Source organism: Podarcis melisellensis (genome assembly GCF_964234715.1).
Source record: "Podarcis melisellensis genome assembly, chromosome: 2".
Taxonomy (NCBI): Eukaryota; Metazoa; Chordata; class Lepidosauria; order Squamata; family Lacertidae; genus Podarcis; species Podarcis melisellensis.
The window spans coordinates 100532302-100551825 of record NC_138529.1 but is presented as its reverse complement, the minus strand read 5'-3'; the positions used below and the strand labels follow the sequence as shown (position 1 = coordinate 100551825).

The 19524-nt window shown below is 42.6% G+C and overlaps 1 protein-coding gene across 4 annotated transcripts in view; it reads left to right on the top strand.

Moving 5' to 3' along the window:
- Positions 1 to 19524, top strand: part of PTPRG (protein tyrosine phosphatase receptor type G) — a 521921-nt gene that overhangs the window by 111186 nt on the left and 391211 nt on the right. For 3 of the 4 annotated variants that reach the window (XM_081901339.1, XM_081901337.1, XM_081901336.1), the window contains exon 2: positions 5918 to 6022. In XM_081901339.1, the coding sequence (XP_081757465.1) occupies positions 5918 to 6022 (105 nt within the window). Of the gene's footprint in view, positions 1 to 2732; positions 2828 to 5917; positions 6023 to 19524 lie in introns of those variants that run through there. The other variant, XM_081901338.1, reaches the window with a different exon arrangement.

The following is a 19524-nucleotide window of genomic DNA, read 5'->3' as shown; positions in this document are numbered from 1 at the left end:
GAGTCTTTTCGTCTTGCGATGTTTTTCGTCTTGCGAAGCATGGTCCGTCGCAACTGCGCCTCTTCAAGCGGCTTTAGGAAAAAAGCGAACAAACTGGCAAGACATTTTCGTCTTGCGAAGCAAGCCCATAGGGAAATTCGTCTTGCGAAGCGACGCAAAAACCGAAAAACCCTTTCGTCTTGCACGTTTTTCGTTTTGCAAGGCATTCGTCTTGCGGGGCACCACTGTATTATGTACGTGTAGGTTACAAAAAGCATTTACTATTATGAACTTCAAAATGGAACTAGGCACTGGAACTTCCTCTCCTCTTCCTGGACCCTGCTGTGCTCCTTCAATGAGCTGGGGTGAGGGGCCCTTATCCTGAACCATATTCTGGGACTTCATACCTTGCACTGACCCTTTTGCCATTACTCATGCACACCGTTTGATAAAGACAAATGCATGGGGTCTGTTTAGACCTCATGCCTGCAAGATTCTGCCCATGGTGAGTTCAGAAGCAGCCTTCTGCTTTTCATATCATATCCCCTTTTTCCCTTTCCTCTAACGGTGCGTAGCAAACAAAGCGGGGCAATCCTACTTTATTATGTGGATCAGGGAGAAGCACAGCTCCTGATAGCCTCCTGAGTAAAATATTGGGGGTAGTGAACAAGCCTGCACAATGTTTAAACTGCATTCTCTTGCTTCTCCTTGAACATTGTTCTGTTTTTTTGAAAAAAATGTTGTATATACACCATGCTGTATTTTCTATTTTCCTGCCTCTTCAAAGGTGGCACTGTCGTTTTAACGTAAGGATGGCTCTCTTACAATAATGTTAACTGTAGGGTTTAAAAAATAGTTCAGAGCAGAGAACAAGACTGGCACACATTTCACAGTAGGACATGCCAGATATTTCATTCGCATAAGGGGGTCCCAATTTGGCCAAATCCTTACTCTGCAGCTAATCTCGCCCTTTGCCTGGACTCAGGATTTAAAAGTAAATGGGTTGTTGTTTCCCTGTTCCAGGAGATATGATTTGATCTCTCTTTGAAGCAGTTTTCAAAATCGCATACACAAATAAGTGATTTCTGTGAGCCAAGCTAAAGTAAGGGTGTTAAAACCACTTACATGCCCAGATACTATTGCTGATAAAATGTGCCTCTAGCAAAAGCACACATCTTGTGTATGTTTATTTAAAGAGTAGCTGCAAGGGTGGTAAGTCTGAAATTATATGCTGTGCCATAAATATGGGTGTGGGGCAGAAATTAAATACTTTATGCAATTATGCTGATGCTACTCTGATCTAAATGCCAACCACAATTGGTGTTTATGCTGGTAAATTCAGTTACGTTATGCAGGTTTAATTCATAATGACATGTAAGGTTACTGGTGCTAGAGGTGTGTGCAGAGACCAGTGATTTAACTGGTGCAAAATGCCTGTGTTACGTTTCTAAATTGGCTTAAGAATCCATTTAATTCTATCAGTGCAATTATTCTAAGTAAGGTATCATTTCAAGTACAGTTTGGCAGGAATTGTAGGTGGGAGTGAATCTAACATCAAGAATGAATTGTGAAATCATTTAACAGTAAAGGTTGAGTGATCAGCTTGAGGTTTTATTTTGCCTTTACACTAATGAGTAATTGATAGTGTTTGAATAACAACATGTAAAATATCAGACATGCATTTTTTAATTTATTTTTTGTTTATATGCAGAATAGATGTGCGTGGAGAAACCAATTTCTGAATATGGGTTTTTTTCAGCAGGAACTCCAAATGTCAGCAAAGATATTCAGGGAGGAATTGCCTTATTGTACCTTTGAGGGCCACTTATCAAATGCATTTGATTGAAAATGTTAATATGAGATGAAGCAAATGGGAAGCCAATTAGAATGTTAAATAAACAGTGCAAAATTTCACCGCTTCTGCTGACTATAGACGTGTGACATGAGACAGAGTCATTTTAGACGGTGTGTTGGATCTGACATTTAATGTTGATTAGAATAAGGGGGAATTGGGCATGAGAAAAATACTTCAGCCTTTGAAACGTGAGGGGATCTATTGTTCCACATAAGCTTCAGTACAATATTTCCAGTATTCCAGTGCAGCTGGGTGTCCCCTTCTGTAAGCACTTGGAAAAGAGAAGTGATTGGCCCATGCAGTTCCTCAGCGGTGCTCTTGGACATGGGAGGTGTGTCGCTATAATTGCGAGGGTTGCGCATACCAACACAGTCACAGCACTCGTCCCACAGTGTGCCCAGACACCACATGCACACCTTGCAGCAGGAACAGTTCCCTTCAAAAGGCCGGCATTGACACAGCTCCTGTATTAAGCACTGTATTAAGCTGACATCACTTGCACAGAGAGCCTTGTTGCAGCACATTGAGGATGGGATCCAGAAGAACAGCAGACTAATAAGTGCCACCGCTGTGCAGTACCACAACCTCATCTTTCTTGAAAGTGGGAGATTTCTGGAACTTTCAGAAAGCACCCGCAGCCGGGGCAGCAGCAGAGGCCCCTCGCCTCCGCTCGGTTGTGCAGGGCCAGGCGGCGGCAGGCAGCGTGAGGTGACTTAAACGGCCCCTGCCTGCCTGCCTGTCTTGCTGCTTGCCTGACACTCCAGACCCGGCTGTGAGAGGGAGAAGGTGGCAGGAAAAGGAATGGTCTCCTCCACTTCTTCTTCCTCCTCCCCCCCCCCACCATTCACATACACGCCCCGCCACAAGGTGCCTAAGGAGAATTCTCAAGATTGGGCCCGGAGGGAAAGGCCTCGCCCTTTCTCATAGCACTGACGGGGCAAAGGAGCCGCCCTGGTTGTCGCCGTGGATGTTTGTGTGTGATGCCAATAAAAGGTTTGATGATGCTGGTGAATATTTCCAGTAGAGAGTTTTTGGAAAGGATGGTAATTGATAAATGTGGGTGTATTTGATGGAAGTGGAAGCATCTGACAGAAGAGACAGTGGCCTGGTTCGCACAAAACTCAGCAGTGTGCTGTTTGGGTACATAATATATACATTTTGTTGAGCACTTATAGAAAATGCATTAGAAGAAAATTCCAGCCTGCCCCACCATTCCTGTAGTGTTGTGTGTGTGTGTGTGTGTGTGTGTGTGCGTGTGAGAGAGAGAGAGAGAGAGAGAGAGAGAGAGAGCGCGCGCGAGAGAGAGAGAGACCCTTTGGCAGTATAGCATCCTTGTGTATTACAGCTGCTTAACTGTTATAAACTTAGATTTATTGTTGTTACAGGAGTCTATGGAGAGGAGAGTGAAACTGCACATTTTCAGAAGAGCGTCAAATTTTTAATTGCATAAATAAGATGCTGACTTAAGCAAGTGCTCAATTTCACACCACTAAAGTAAAGGATTCATAAAGGCCTGGATTTGCATAATTTAATTTTCTGCACAGAAGATACTGGAAATCAATAGCATGATTCATAGCCATACCATAGAATTGCCATGCTGCCATTCTTTGACTACTCAGGCTCCCGAGTACAAAGGATTTTACAATTGATTAAATTTTGAGTGCTGACGGGAGTGTTTTCTCCTCAGAATCTATAAACTGTTTAAACCTGTTCTCTTTACCCTTGTGCCACTGAAATGTCTTTTGGAGGGCCTGTGACTAAGGAATTATTAGCTGCTGCATTTCCCCTTTCTCCGAAAAGTGGCAGCCATTTTACATGCCAGGTTGCATCGTTTTCCTATTGTCGGTGTGACAGGAGCATGTTCACGTCACATTCCTTGGTAGTTTGCTTGAATTTGATGTGGAGATGACAAGGCAGAGGGAAGATAAAGCTTGTCTACCTGTAAACCATTGCCCTGGTTTTGCCTCATATCTCCAGTTTATAGGAACATGAGAAAGCAGGCCATATGGAGGTAAAATGTCCTACCCAGGCAGGAAGCAAGTAGGGAGTCAAGCTGCTGGCCCATCAAGGAACTTAGAGGGTGTATTTAAAAAACTTATACTGGGGGTGGGGAGAGCTCCTAGCCATAGGAATTGACTTCTGCTTCTCCTTTCTTCAGTTTTGCACCCATCTCCCAGCACCTCTACACAACACATACCTACTTAGCTAACAGAGGTAGTGATTGATTCTGAGTAGCACTTTGTCCACCCTGGTCCTTCTTTAATGCATTGATAATTCTCTGTTCCTGTTCATTAAAAACAACAACAACACACATTTCGGTTCATTTTGTTTGCACAATTCAGCCTTGGATGTGTGTTTCTGTGTGTATGTGTCTGCTTATTGTGAGAGGGAGCTGCGTTCTGTTTTCAAGCTGGGATTCTGCCTTTTTGGAAGCCCTACACCTCTAGTTTTGTTCAGCCAAGTGTATAGAAGCAATAAACAAAGATTTGCATACCTAAAGCAGCGCCACAAATGTGGGGTTCTAATTTAAAAGAAAATAAAACATGCTAAGTTTTAAACAAAAAGCCCAAGGAAACTGCAGTGAAGCACAGAAGGAACAATGCAGCAAGTTTCCTTAGTTTATTTTTTTGTTACTGATGAATCCGGTTTATTTAATTCTTGAAGGCAAACCTGCCCTCTGTTTTTTTAAGGAGGTCTCAAAAATCTTGTTAACAAACAGAAGCAAATCAGCAACAGAATGCCTCATTTAAAAAAAACACCACAACCCAATAAAAGTGGGAAAATATCCACCTTTATATAATGGCGAGCACTTGGGGCTTGCTATTCCATCCTCCTTGATAGATTATATTTTATAAACTCTTTCTCACTTTTAAACCGCAAGCAGTTCTAAATGCGTGTTCATGTAAATGAATGAGGTATATAAAAATTCACCATAGCCAGTGTGGTGTAGTGGTTAAGAGCAGTGGACTCATAATCTGGTGAACCGGGTTCGCTTCCCCGCTCCTCCACATGCAGCCGCTGGGTGACCTTGGGCCAGTCACACTTCTCTGAAGTCTCTCAGCCTCACTCACCTCACAGAGTGTTTGTTGTGGGGGAGGAAGGGAAAGGAGAATGGTAGCCGCTTTGAGACTCCTTAAAGAGAGTGAAAGGCGGGATACCAAATTCAAACTCTTCTCTTCTTCTTCTTTAATAGGGGAGGCTTATAGGATTTTAGCTGTGGAGGACACACTGCAAGACTATTTATTGGGTTTGCCCTTCTGATCAGCTCTTGTCCGTTTCTTTCCCTAAACCTAACACAGTGCAGGCCTCTTCTCCCTTTAATCCTATGGGGTTGGCAGTAGCAGACAATACCTCAATGCCCCATTAACCCTGCTGGTGATGTCCTTCGAAAACTGGACCCTGCAGACTGATTTGGAGAGAAGGAGTGGGAAGAAAACCGATTATGCTTTTGCAGTGGTGGTGGTGTGACTTTGCAGCAGACTGTCCTGTAGATAGTACAGGGTCTGGGCAAGGTTGCACATGTCTCCAAAGCGCAGATCAAGTTGGCATTGGGTCAGAGGACACAGAAATGCTCTTCCTAAAGTTATAGGAGTTTGCTATCCAGAGAGGTCAGCTTCCTAAAGTTATAGGAGGTTGCTGTTCAGCTGCCACGCCCACGTCGTGTCCCCATATATACTTGGGGTCTACTGCCTGTGTGAGACGGAGTGGCATTCATGTTGACCCACACAAAGTCACTTTGCTTAAGAGTAGCTTTTCCTTCTCTTTCTTTTCCTTTTTGGTATTCGTCAGGAGAGTGGCTTTATTGCTAGCGGGTTATTCATCGGGCTGTGTCAAGGCGATCTGCGGAAGGTGTCATGTCTGCCAGTAAGTTTTGTCTGGCGAGGGGCAGGCAGGGAAAGGAGCTCTGTCACATGGTGATTAATTCATCATCGTAATAACTGCGCCTTGAGTTCTGTTACTTTCAGCTGTACAGAGACTGTTGATCTGATGATCTAATGATTCCAATAATGCCTAAATGATTTAATTTTCAGTCAGTGGCTGTCACTTGGCTAATAGCTTGTGCTTCTTCCTTTCCCCCCTCAGCTTTGACTGAAGGTTATGACGGCTCCCTGCATGAAAGCAGACATGGCAGCTCAGTGCAAATCCGGCGGCGGAAGGCATCCGGGGATCTTTACTGGGCATATTCAGGTAAGAGAAAAAGACCGTTGCCTACCCCTTGCAAGGTAACGTGATGTACCGTAAAATTTGCCAGCGTCTAAGGAGGAACAGGCTCGTTCAGGAGGAGGCCCGTGCATGCAGACTCGTTTTCTGTTGCATCCATTTTCCAATGTCACAGAGACATGCTGGTTGCTTAAAAAGCAGCAAATGGCTCTGACAGCATGTGAAGATTGGTGGCGTGTGAGCCTTTGGAGGAAATCAGCTGATGCTATTTAATGCTTCAGGGTTTTGTTTGTCTGCCCTGCTGTATTTTATTAATGGTTGGTTTTAAGTATTCTGTTTTATTATGGCTTTATGTTCAATGGAATGTATTATGTCAGGAACCAACCCTGTGATAAACGATAGCTTGGCAAATTTGGCACGATACAGGCATAACCTTTCATGTTTCTTCTTTTGATTCTGGCCATTGTGCCTCAATGAGTAATATTTCTGCAAACTAGGACTTGCCTTGGATGCAACCCATTGGAAGGAATTCAATGCAGCGCTAAGGAGATTGCTCCACCAGCACATGAATTTCTGCTTGCCTGATGAAGCGATCTCGCCTCCCCCCTGCATCCTGTTCTGGGGGCCCTTCCAGTCCCTCCCCCAGACAATTTGGAGTGGGCGAGGAGAGAGATTGTGAGAGGGAGAGCGCTTTGTGGAAGCTTCTGCTAGCAGGATTGGTTAGTTGAATCCCACCCTTTGTCTCACCAGTGATCATACACTTCCACCAGGCCCAGTCATCCTTCCTCTTGCCAGTCCCCCCCCCCCCATTAAAGGGATTCCTGGTACCCAAGTTTGTCTCTGTCTTATAAACCTGATCGTTGAAACAAAGTAGGCTTCAGTACAATTTGTCAACCAATTAGCTTCCACTTGAATCTGAAGCTAGTTTTAGTAAATGATTGCAGACAATTCAACTCACACTTGTTATACTTTGATTCTATGAAAACCAACGTGATTTAAATTAACTCCACTGTTTTCTGGAATTGTGCCCATTGTCATGATAAATCTACTTCACATCTTAAATGTATTTTGCTATTCTAATATAATACTGTGCAGCAATGGTTGAGATTTAAGTTCATAAACAGATGAAATGGATAGTATTTTTCTACCTTTTTTTGTCTTACTAGAATTAAAATGGAATCTTAAGTGATGAATGGGATATTTATTTAGTTTTTATTACTGAAAATGTGTTGGAAGATTCACTTCATCCTTTTATAGGAAAAAAAGGGCTTAAAGAAAGCATTTAGCCACATATTTCAAAAGTATTTTAAGTAGTTTTTCACTTCTGGATGTTTTATTGCTAACTGGCAGTGCATATTATGCAGCTTTGTGTGTGGCAGTTCTCTAGCAGACACTCAACTCTTTTTTGTTTTGATGAAGATACTCCTGCCCGCCACCAAACACATTCATACACAGAAAGGAGGTCAGTTTTGGTTGATCATCATGTGAGACAGGGCCTTTTAGTTATGGCCTCTCAGTTTTGGAATGTCATCTCTCGGCAAATGCGATTGACAGATTGAACCCCTCCTTATTGTCATTTAGGTGGGCCTTGAAACATTTTTCTTCCGTATTTCTTTTGTTGGCATCTGTCTCGAGAGACAGTGGGAGTGCGCACCCAGAGGTGAAGTCAAACCACTGCGCCAGTAGCACTGAAGTAACTTCCTGGGGCGCAAGCCTGGGCAGTATGTATGGAGGTTCTGGGCTCCCCAGATGGAAAGACCTGCCGCTCAGCCTTGCTGATGCGATCCAAAAGAAATCAGAGTAATATGTTTGGCAACGGCTTGGCTGCAGGATTTGCCAGAAGGAGGCACCATCCAACTGTCTTAAATCTCTGGATTTATGTAGGGTTTACTCCTCAGCCTTTTCTTCTCCCAAAGATATCTCACAAGGCTAGACGGGCGATCTTTCCAGGTTGATGAGCCCCATCTGCTCCTACGTTTCTTTTAGATTATGTCTTATTTTCTACTGAGTGGCCTGTTTTAGCCTCTAGATTGAGTGACTTGCTGAAATTGATGGTGTGCATTCACTCCTGCTTATTATCACATGCTGCATTATTGAGATATTGTATATGTTTTTAGCTGATTTCATCAGATCTTGCAAGCTGCCTTTGGGTAGGACGACATTTCGAAAGGCATCTAACAGATTTATTGAGTAAATAATAAATACACAAGTCCAACAAAATAATAATAGCCTCTTGTCGGTTATGCCTTTCCTGTACATTCCTAATCAGTAATTACAGTTTATTTGTTGGGCTTGGTAGATACACCCCCATTCTGTGATGATTTTTTTGTCCATTGACTTAATCTCTAGATTCTACTGAGCAGAAAAGCGAAGAGGGGGAAGGCCAATCTTTCTTTGTTTCGTATAGAACTGGTAGCAATTTCTCCGTTTTCAATCAAATGCAATTCCACCTGATTAGTGCAATCTATCTGAAATTCCTTTATGTCACAATTGTTGGTTGAAATAAGGAGTGAACGGGCGGGGGTGTGTGGAAGCAGGCGAGAGACACCGACTGGCTCTTGCCAAGGAACTGAGAGGATTTATTGCCAAGTTGTCCTCGTTGTGTCAGGTAAGAGCGGCAGCTTGGAATGGCCTTCTGTTATTTGGTTGATGGCTTTGCAATAATAATAGCATTAGAACAGCACGGCCTGTAACTTAATTCCAATGGAAACGATTTCAACAATTGACGGAAGACATGCTGGATGCTTTCCAGGTAGCACAGTGGACAGCTACTTCAGAGCCACTTAGTGGTGGCATATGAGGTAGGGCTGGATGAAGGCAAAGTGTGAACTGTGATTCCCAGCAGGAGTTGTTGTTTCCAGTTCAGCTGTTGAGCAGCTGCTGGCGCCTGCATCTGCGAGAGAGACTGCAAATGTATTTGTTAATGTACATTGATATCCTTCACCCCCCCCCACAGGACCTTAGCGTGGAGTGCTCAGGGTTCCCTAGCAATTTTCCATAGAAATGTTGGCTATGCACTGAACATAGGAAAATAAAAAGTTGTCTCATGCTGAGTTAGGCCTTTGCTTGCACTGACTGGCAGCATTTCTCCAGGGCTCCAGACACACGTCTAGTAATTTCAGTGGGTCTACTCTGAGTAGGACTAGCAATGGTTACAGCCCAATGTGTCATTGGTGGCAAATTAGAAAGAAGGCATATTGTTCCTAAACATTCTTTAGAAAAACAATGTTTAGAAAATTAAATGCTATAATATCTGCTGCCAGGGGCCTTTACATGCAGAAGGTCCAAGATTCAGCCACAACCATAGACCCCTGACAACACCCAAAGGGACCCCTGACCATTAGGTCCAGTCGTGGCCGACTCTGGGGCTGCGGTGCTCATCTCGCTTTATTGGCCAAGGGAGCCGGCATACAGCTTCCGGGTCATATGGCAGGCATGACTAAGCTGCTTCTGGCGAACCAGAGCAGCGCACAGAAACGTCATTTACCTTCCCACCGGAGCGATACCTATTTATCTACTTGCACTTGATGTGCTTTCAAGCTGCAAGGTTGGCAGGAGCAGACACACTACCCTTCCTCAAACACCTTCATACAGATTCACACTTTCCTTTTGTCCACAGGCAAAATCGTTATCTGTGAGAACAAAGAGCTATCTAAAGGAGTCATTAATTCATGCCAGTCTCTCTCTCTCTCTCTCTCTCTCTCTCTCTCTCTCTCTCTCTCTCTCTCTCTCTCTCTTACCATGCCCTCTAAGCTAATATATGGGTTGACTCCATGAAGGAAGAAAAAAAATGTTATAAAGACAAAGATTAGGAGAAAGATACTATTTTGGCATTAAAACAGATTCTTCTCCCCTGTCTATCCCTCTCCTTGCTCCCAGTTTACATGAGAAATCTTTGATAAGATTTGTCTGTCATCCTTTGCCCATGCAGCAACTAGGACTAGATTTCCCATTAAGTCCCCCCCCCCTTTATGCTGTGACGAATAGGGCAGATACTGGATGTATCTTTATTTGGAGCACAGGACAATGAGATGAAGTTGGCAGTTCTCTCTCTTCTGTCTTCTTAGTGATATTTTTGGGTACGTCCTCAGGCGGGACCTTCCTCATCTTTTCTTAGCTTGTGTACTTATGAAGACTATCTTTAGAAAGTTTCATGGAACATAGTGGTGACATTATTATTATATATTTGTGTGTGTGTGTGTGTGTGTGTGATGGGCAGGGCCATATTTAGATTTGATGAGGCCCTAAGCTATGGAAGGTAATGGGGCCCTTTATATGTCCAGCTGTCCTTTGTCAACAACAAATGGTCACTGTTTTTTGTGTTGAATATATGCTATATGGTAATTTATGGACCTAATAGGTATCTAAAGCCATTTGCATGTGTTGCCCGGCACCCAGTCCATACAGAATGTAGGCACCCTATATATAGAAATGAGCAAAGAAGTGAGATTTTAGGGAGCAGGCTAGCAGGCGGGGCCCATGACTTACATCATAGGAGCCTACAAAACACTGTTGCTGTATGTAGGTTTTATTTTATTTGCTTCTTATCTTATATTTTGGAAATGTACATCCAGTTTTTTCCCCTTTAAATTTTTTTTGGGGGGGGGGGCAAGAGAGTGGGGCCCTAAGCTACAGCTTGTTCAGCTTGTATGTAAATCCGGCACTGGTGACGGGGGCTGTTTTCAGATATCACATATGTGAGGGATTCACCAACATTTTCTATGAGAGTGGGTGTCACAAGATGCTCTCCCTTCAATTTGTGGCCACAGAGTACACCCGAGGCCATGACTGCAGATTGCTGACATGGAGGAATGATGGTGTAATGCAGATAAAAAGGGCAAAGGTACCCCTGCCCGTACTGGCCAGTCGTGTCTGACTATAGGTTTGTGCGCCCATCTCACTTAAGAGTCTGGGGGTCAGAGCTGCCGGAGACACTTCCGGGTCACGTGGCCTGTGTGACGAAGCTGCTCTGGCGAGCCAGCACCAGCGCAGCACACGGAAACGCCGTTTACCTTCCCGCTATAAAGCGGTACCTATTTATCTACTTGCACTTAAGGTTGCTTTCGAACTGCTAGGTGGGCAGGAGCTGGGACCGAACGACGCGAGCTCACCCCGCTGCGGGGATTCGAACCGCCGACCATGCGATCGGCAAGTCCTAGGCGCTGAGGTTTTACCCACAGTGCCACCCGCGTCCCTGTAATGCAGATATCTCCTCTTAATACAGTATAGCAGCTGGAGGCAAGAGAGAGCAATCAAATATCTCTAATCACTTATACACCAGTCACTAAGCACCTGTGCATTATTGGGAGCAGCCAAGGAGTCATACATCCTGGGCAAATAGGCAACTGCTAGTCAAGAAAGTTTTCTGTTTCCACTGAGGACAGTAATCTGTAGCACTCTTCCCTTGCTGGAGTACTAAGCCAAACAAGGCATGGGTGGAGACTGAACACTTCAAACGACTCTCCTGTATTGATTGATTGATTATTTTATTTTTATTTTTTATATCCCACCTTTTTCTCCATGGAGTTTAAGGTGGCATGCATATCATCATCCATATCATCCCTGGGACAACTCAGTGAAAGATGGTGGCTGGCCCAAGGTCACCCAGAGAGCTTGATGGCTGAGTTGGGATTTGAACCCTGGTCTCCCAAGTCCTACTCCAACTTCCTAATCATTACACCACACTGGTTCTCTTGGTTGCTAGAGAAAGGGACTGTGGAGGCATAGACAGATTTGATTATTATTATTATTAATTTCATTTCTATATCAATTATATGTGATTTCTTGTCAAGTGTAGTGTGTGAAAGGAGAACCCATGTTTGAATCGGTAGCTGTATGAATACTAGATTATAAAATATGATTTCAATATTAATTCAATAATAAAGATCTCCCACTCCCCAAAATAGGTCTTTCAGCAAATTATCAATGTCTGCTTTTAAGACCACATCGACCCAGAGCCATTTGGGGGAAAAGAATCCTCCATTTTCTTTTAATGAGCTGTAATACTTTTATGGTGTTAGTTGATTTGGTGTGTTGCTTGGACAGGAAATGGTGGCTAAATTATATAAATATATAAAAGGAATAAGAGGTGCTGCGTTTGCTTAAGGAACATGTGGTATACCACGTGACTAAAGAATAAAGAATCAGTGAACAAACCAACCAAGAATAATTGGCCTGAGACTTGGGATGCTGTGAAACATAGCTGGATATTGTAGAGACCGGCGGCAGTTGGGGCATGGAGGTTTGAACTGTGTTATTGTAAAAATGTGAAAACTAGTCGTAGTAGTGGGGGTTGCATTTAGAATTCAAAAACTCCCTTTGGGATGATGTGCACTTGCAGAAAATCAGGTTATATTTGTTGGTCTGGAAGAAAAACAGATGAAATCAGGGGAACTTGTGTACCTGCCTGGCATATTTTGAAAAACAATAATTTAACAAACCTCATATTTTAAAAAACAAATAACATTCCAAAACAATATATACATCACAAACACATCCAAACAATATAACCACACATCACAGTGCATGAGAACATCAAATCCCAGGTGCAAGTGAGGAGAAGGATTTTTGTTATTATATTTTTGCATTTCTGTTAACATTCAGTCATCATGGGAACTATGAGCCGGATTCAGCTAATAATCCCTACTACCAGAAGCCTGCACAATAATTTCTGCTAGCGCAGTTGGGTTCCCCCGCTCACCCCTGCTGTTCCCCCCCAACTGGCTCAGGGAGGGGGTGTCAGGAGAATCGCACACATTGGAAGGAAGGAGAGATTGTTCCATCGGGTAAGCAGAGTTCTTCCCTATCCTTACAAGTTTCACCTCCCAACTCTGGCATACTGTTTACAAATCCAAATGAACGTTTTATGAGTTCTATATCTGTGTAATACACCTGGCTGGAACGTAAGTTTCACCATCTTCCCAATTAACAAAAGAAATAAAACCACTCCAAGTTGTTAGGAATGAATCTGTTGTGGTGCCTTGTAGTAGCATGCTAGCTTCTCTCCCAAGGCATCTTTAATGATCTGAAGGGACAACCAGAGGACCCACATTATTCACATATCTGTAGAAAAATGTATGCTTGTACCTATAGTGTATGGCAGGTAAAGGGCAGCAATATACATACAGGTGAGAAATCAGTGGCTTTCTTTTGAAGGCTCCAGTCACAGAGGAAGTGTGTCAGGCTATCCTTCAAAACAATTGATTTCTTCCAAGATGCTCTTCTCAAAACAAACATTGGATGGAAATTGAAGGCTTAGTAATTTTTTAAGAATGCATTTTTACACAATGGCAACAGCAGTCGTAGTTCTGTTAATATAACCCACATTTAAGCCCTATGTGGAAAGACAAGGCTTATCTCAGGGCTTGACTACTGTATTTGACTGCTTTGATTGTTTTATAACAAGAGATAAGAGACTTCTTGGTCTTAATTCAATAGCAAGGAGGAGGAATTGTTAGCAGCACTACTAACATGACCTTGTGCACATTTCAAACCTTTGAAATAACTTTCTATTATAAATAGGCCTATTGGAGTGGATGGGAGTTAACCATAGAAACAGACGTTAACTTCAACCCTGAAGGTCAGCTGTTTGTCTGCTTGCATAAAACTGCTGAACTGGTGCTTAAATATGAATAGGAGAATACATGTTCAAGTTTTTGCCACAAGTGACTGCACTTGCTGGGGAGAGTTATGTTGTTAGAATAGCCAACATGCTGTACCTCGGGTGTTGTTGCGCGACAGTTCCTGTGAATACTAGCATGGCTAGTGGTCAGGGATGATCTGAATTGTAGTCCAGCAATATCTGGATGGCATCCTGTTGGCTGTGCCTGTGTTGAACATTTAGCTCCAGAGCTTTCCTGACATGGATCCATCTGCCTTGCAGAATCAGTTGTGGTGTCTGACTTCTTTCTTTGGCGATCACTCATAGCCGAGTAAGATTATCTTCCATAAATATGGTTTTAACAGTGACTCCGTAAGTGACTGTGGAGGCCAATTCTGGATCCACACGTCCTTCCACAGTGGGGACATTGGTTTCCGGGTGGGAGTTGATCACGGTGTGGATTTGCCAAGCGAGCCTTCCTCTTAGTACATTTCTCCCTTGTGTCCTGAGTCTAGTCCAACTCCCTGCAAATACAGGTTATAGTTGAGCATGTCATACTTTCATTTTTTTATTTATTGAATCCTGCCAAAGAGCCGAGGGTGGCAGATAAAGAAGCTGAAACAATTAGCTAAAGAAATCTTGGATTCCTCAGCCTCCATCTCTACAATTCTATGATTCTGTGTTGTGGTTCCTGTGTTGCAGGGGATTGGACTAAATGACCATTGGGATCCCTTCCAATTATGCTATTCTATGATTCTATCTTCAAGTTATGGGGCTGTTATCCATGCAACCACATAGATGTCAAATTGGGAGTTGAAAAGTGGAGGCTAGGGATTAAAAAATGTAATCCTGACTTCAGTGCATGAGATGCTAGTAGAACATGTCAAATAATCTATTGCACCTGGAGGAAAAAGGAGGAGTTACTGGTATTCATTGAGGAATGATTAAGGGCCACACTTGAATGAATCAAGCACTTCGCCCAGTCTGTAATATAAAAATAGCAATGAAGTTAATACTTAGCTCTGTCAGCTGAATAACGTTTTTAAAGTCTATGAACATCCTTGCATTTAATGGATTAATTAACCAATTAAATATTATATGATCTCAACAAAGATTAATTCTGGTATATGAATTGTGCTTTTACCTTGGCTGTACAACTAGGGAAAAGCGCTTATTATTTGGGAATCTTAGAAGTCACTTTTACCAATGTGGAGAAGCACCAGGGAACAACCATTTGTACAACTTGAAAGGTGTTGATGGGGCTACTATTTGGAGAAAGGAGACACACACTTCATTCCGTAAGACAAATGTAACAGGATGTGCTGTGCCCTGTGTCTGAATCTAAAGGGCTCATATCACTTAGACTGACCTTCTGTATTTTTATATTTCCAATAAATATATTAATTGCAACAATTAAGCAGTGCTTTCAGCCTTCACGGCGATAACCTTCCTTCCTTTTTTTGTCAAGGTAACTACTTTATTCTGTCGGCCTATCTGCTTGATCTACCTAATTAGTCAACGACACGTATGTGGCTGTTATTAACTAAAGTGTCTAAATGCCTTAAATCTTTAATGCTGTTCTCATCAAAGGATCTTTTGAGGTAGGACGGTATTGCCTGCATTTTAACTAACTGAACTCAAGAATTTATTTAGTCGCCTAAGGTCACATATGAAGGGTGTGACCAATTTTCCTCAGGAGCGTTTTGGTCTTAGAGCGTATACCAAATCTTTGGACTTCCAGGTGTCGCAGGCCTACAAATACCACCACCCCTTATCCTTGGCTAGGCTGGTGAGGGCTGATGGAAACCAGCAACACCCAAAGGGTTACAGGTTCCTTAGCCCTGGCCTATAGAGACTACGAAGCTTCCACCCTCAGCATCTTGGTAGCCTCTGTCAAGCTAAGAACATAAGAAAAGTCAATGGCTCTTTGAGTTCAGCGTCAAGTTCTCAAGGTGGTTGAGCAGATGGCTATGGGCAGTGCTTTAAAAAAATATGTTTAGGGGTACTGTCATTTTGACTCAAGAAAGTCACCATTTTATAGTTCAAATCGGGGGGGGGGGGAATAGTTTCTTCTTCCGTTAGATTCACAAAATGTTTAGGGGTATGTGTACCCCTGTGGCCGCCCAGAAAAAAAGCACTGGGTATGGGAAGCCTGAAAACAGGCAGGATCTGAGCACAACAGCCTCTTTCCACTTGCGATTCCCAGAAATTGGGAATCCTACCAATTGGATGGAGGGGTTTTACTACATATTAGAAGTAGATGGATGGACCATGTTTGGTAAAATGACCACTTGCGCTCAGCCTTTTTGTTGCTGTTTCCTTTTTTTCTGTTTTTCTGTTAATCTTCAGCAGACTGTAATCCTTTAGGATTACCAACCCCCTCTGGACTGGGCCTGCTTTCATGCTTTTAAATAGCAGCCTGGTGCACATAATTTTTTTAAGGCAAAGGGAAAAGTCCAGTAAGAAGTTAGTACCCATCATTTCCTCTAAGTATGTGTGAACTGTGAGATGTTCAGAATTTGGTTTGGGCACCGTCATACTTCTTGTCAGTTCTAAATGATGGATTATAGAAACTTTTAGCAACTAGGATTTCTCAGTCTGGCCAAAATCATTTGTGTTTTGCTTAGTGGTGGGGAAATGGAGTTGAGTGTTCTGTTCTAAAATACAGTATACTTATTTAGAAGTGCATTCTGTCTAGAGTTGCTGTTCCACTCCTTCAATGGCTTTTGATCCAGTCAAAGTCTTCATGAATGCAAGAGTAAGAAAGACATTTTTGTTGATTCCCCTTTCCTGCTGCAAGCGTCTTCCAGAGCTGTGTGGAAACAGAATAAGAATAAATGTCCTCTGTCCCTGTTGGCTGTCCCTGTTAACAGAGGTATCTGCTGTGGGCAGGTGGGGAGCCATTCACAAACAGAATGGCAGCATTGAGTCCCCCTCATTGATTTAAATGGAAGTTGTTAAATCATGTAGGTTTCTAGCTGCACATTCCAATCTTAAATATATGCACTGTCTGTTCTGCTGTTGCTGCAACTGTCCATGTCATAGCAGTAGAAAGGTTGAAGGCAGCTGGTTTCAGTGCTTGGCTTATTCGTCTTTCAAGAAATGGACAACCCAATCCGTAAATCAAGTCAATGGTTTCATTCTAGTTTAGTTCCAATACGTTTAGTGGAAACATGCAGGCTTAATGATTCTGGCTTTCCTGTCTCAATGATAAAAATCCAAATGTTAGAAAGATTTAACACCTTTTGTAAGTCTGGGGAAATGAAACCAAACCATAGGCAGCTGGATCTTCTCTTCCATGACTATTTCACATATTCTTGATACTAGAATCCCTTGTGTCCTTTCAGTTTAAGCCTTGGTAAAAGTGTTCCTTTTTAACCAAACTTCTCCCTTAAATCTTTTAGTGTTTTCTCATCCTATTGGCAAAAATGTCATACTGGTTTTTAAATCTGTGGCCTTATTAGAAAAATAAGTATGCACGCCTTGCAGTGTAGTCCTGTAACTTTTACTCTGATGTAAGTCCCATTCCATGTAGCGGGCTTACTCCCAGGTAAGGATGTTTTGGATTGGAGCCTTAACAAATTATAGTGAGAGGAGCAGCTATTTAGGGTCATTTCCCCCTTGTTAAGGTTGGTAAGTAAGCATAGACTTACAAATTATGCTGTAACTTAATACAGATGAAATGTAGCATAAGCCTTTACATATCTATTCAGACATAAGTCCCACTAAATTCAGAGGTGCTTACACCCAGGCATAGGATTGCTGCCTCAGTATGTGGGCACAGGATTGCAGCCCTAATAATTGAGCCGTGAGTGTCAAGTGCCACAAAAGAAAAGAAAAAACCAACAGAGGTTTCACTTGCCCATGCAGTGACCGTAAAGGTAGCAAGCGAGCTTGGTAGCAGCACTATTACAATAGCTAAAATGTTAAATAATAATAAAAACTTAATAGAATCTTATTTGCATCAGAACTCTTGGGCCATATAAATACACTGAAAGAAGACAGCTCTGGAATAATTGAAGGTGTAAAATAATTGTCCTCATTTTGGGGACTAAAGCCTATCACTGTGTTACATCTCTGATGCACATTGAAACCTGCTAGATACTAATCTTATAAAGATGTGACTGGAATTGATTTTTCAATGCAGTGCTTTTCCTTCAACAGCAGAATCCCTATGGAAAAAATACCTGCCAGAGTGGAAAATGCCCAGTAGGATGGGCGACGTATCACTTCATCGTCCAAAATCAGTTTGAAGTCTACATTTTGATAACAGTTTCATAATGTTTCACATTATCGATATCTCTCGAATCACTGTGTGTGTGTGTGTGTGTGTGTGTGTGTGTGTGTGATGTAAAAAACAGTGATATGGGGAAAACTGTGAAGCCGGTCATGACTTCTCTCATGATACCTGCTGCCCTTGTTGATCTAGACCCCTAAGTAGTAGCAGTTGCTAGGTAGGACATTACCCCGTTCGCCTCTACATAGTTACATCCTTATTTCAGACATCATGATATATCAGTATATCGTGATATTTAGCTGATCATATATCATTATGTTGAAAACCAGATATCGCCCAGCCCTAATGCCCAGTTAGCATTTAAAACCATTATCAATATCTTTTGCATTCTGCTTTTCCACAATGATGCTCAAAGTGGCTCTTGAAAATTTCCTTCTCTTGTGTAGGAATTTAACATGTAAGTGAGCATTACATGTGAAAGAAAGAGCCGTGTGGATTTAGAAGGCAAGAGCTATAACTAAATAGATTTAGAAGGAAAGAGAGTCTTCCCCTCTCGGGTTTTTCCTGCAAAATGTACCTGAATTTTGCATTCAGGTTTTAATGGGTATTCCTACATAGGTGATTATGACCCAGTGGGTCATTCCTGTTCTGCAAAATTAGACTGATTCACTATTGCTATGAGCTTTGACTCTTTTTGACCAGGTAGTGGCTTGAAAAAGGGATTTTTTTCAAGTGCAATTCTTAAGATGAGCAGGGTGGGGGGAATCCGTCATGCTGTTCCACTTTCAAGACTTAACAAAGCCATCTTCTTGTCAGGTGACAATATTTTTAGATGTTTGATGTAGTTCTCAAAAGGTGGGTGGAATTGTCAGGCTGCTTTTAAAAGTGAGCGGTGCATGCCTTTCAGATACAGAGAGACAGAATTTACAAATGTTGCATGATAATGTCGCACGCATTAGTCCTGGTTACCTTGGTGATTGCCACTTAAATGATGAGAGACTTGACTTAACAGTCTCTGTGACTAGGATGGGAATGGGGAGCAGGGAGAATGCTCCAAACAATTTAAATGCATTTGTTGTGTTAGGGTGGCTAAGTGAGATTGGGTTAATGTCCAGGTAATACAGCTGTATCTTCAGTGCGGGTGGCGTAGAAGCCAGAGAGCATGGAAAGGGATATCTAGGAAGAAGATTCTCTCTATTTGACATTTTAAGCAGTTAATCCTTCAAAACTGTTGTGTCCCAGACTTCTTCTTCTTCTTCTTCTAACTGATTTTTCAATCTCCTTCTAAAACACTGTCTCAAGGTGTTTTATACAGGGCCTACCTGGAGATGCTGAGGATTGAACCTGAGACCTTCTGCATTCAGAGCAGCAGCTCTACCACTGAGCAATGCATTTCAGGGGGCAGACTAGATGTCCCTTTGGTGTCCCTTCCAAGTCTACAATTCTGTGATTCCCCTAGGTTGTGGCCTTTCTCCTAAAGATTGAGGTTGCAAACCAGCCTTTATAATCTCAGTGTCAGAATGCTCAGCTTCGGAGTGTTCCTTTTTTAATCTGGTAAGTGCAGGTCACGTCCACACCGTACATTTAAAGCACGGCGATACTGCTTTAAGCAGTTATGACTTCCACCTAAGGATTTGGGGGGAAGAACCGTAGCTCAGTGGTAGAATTTCTGCCTTGCATGCAGAAGACCCC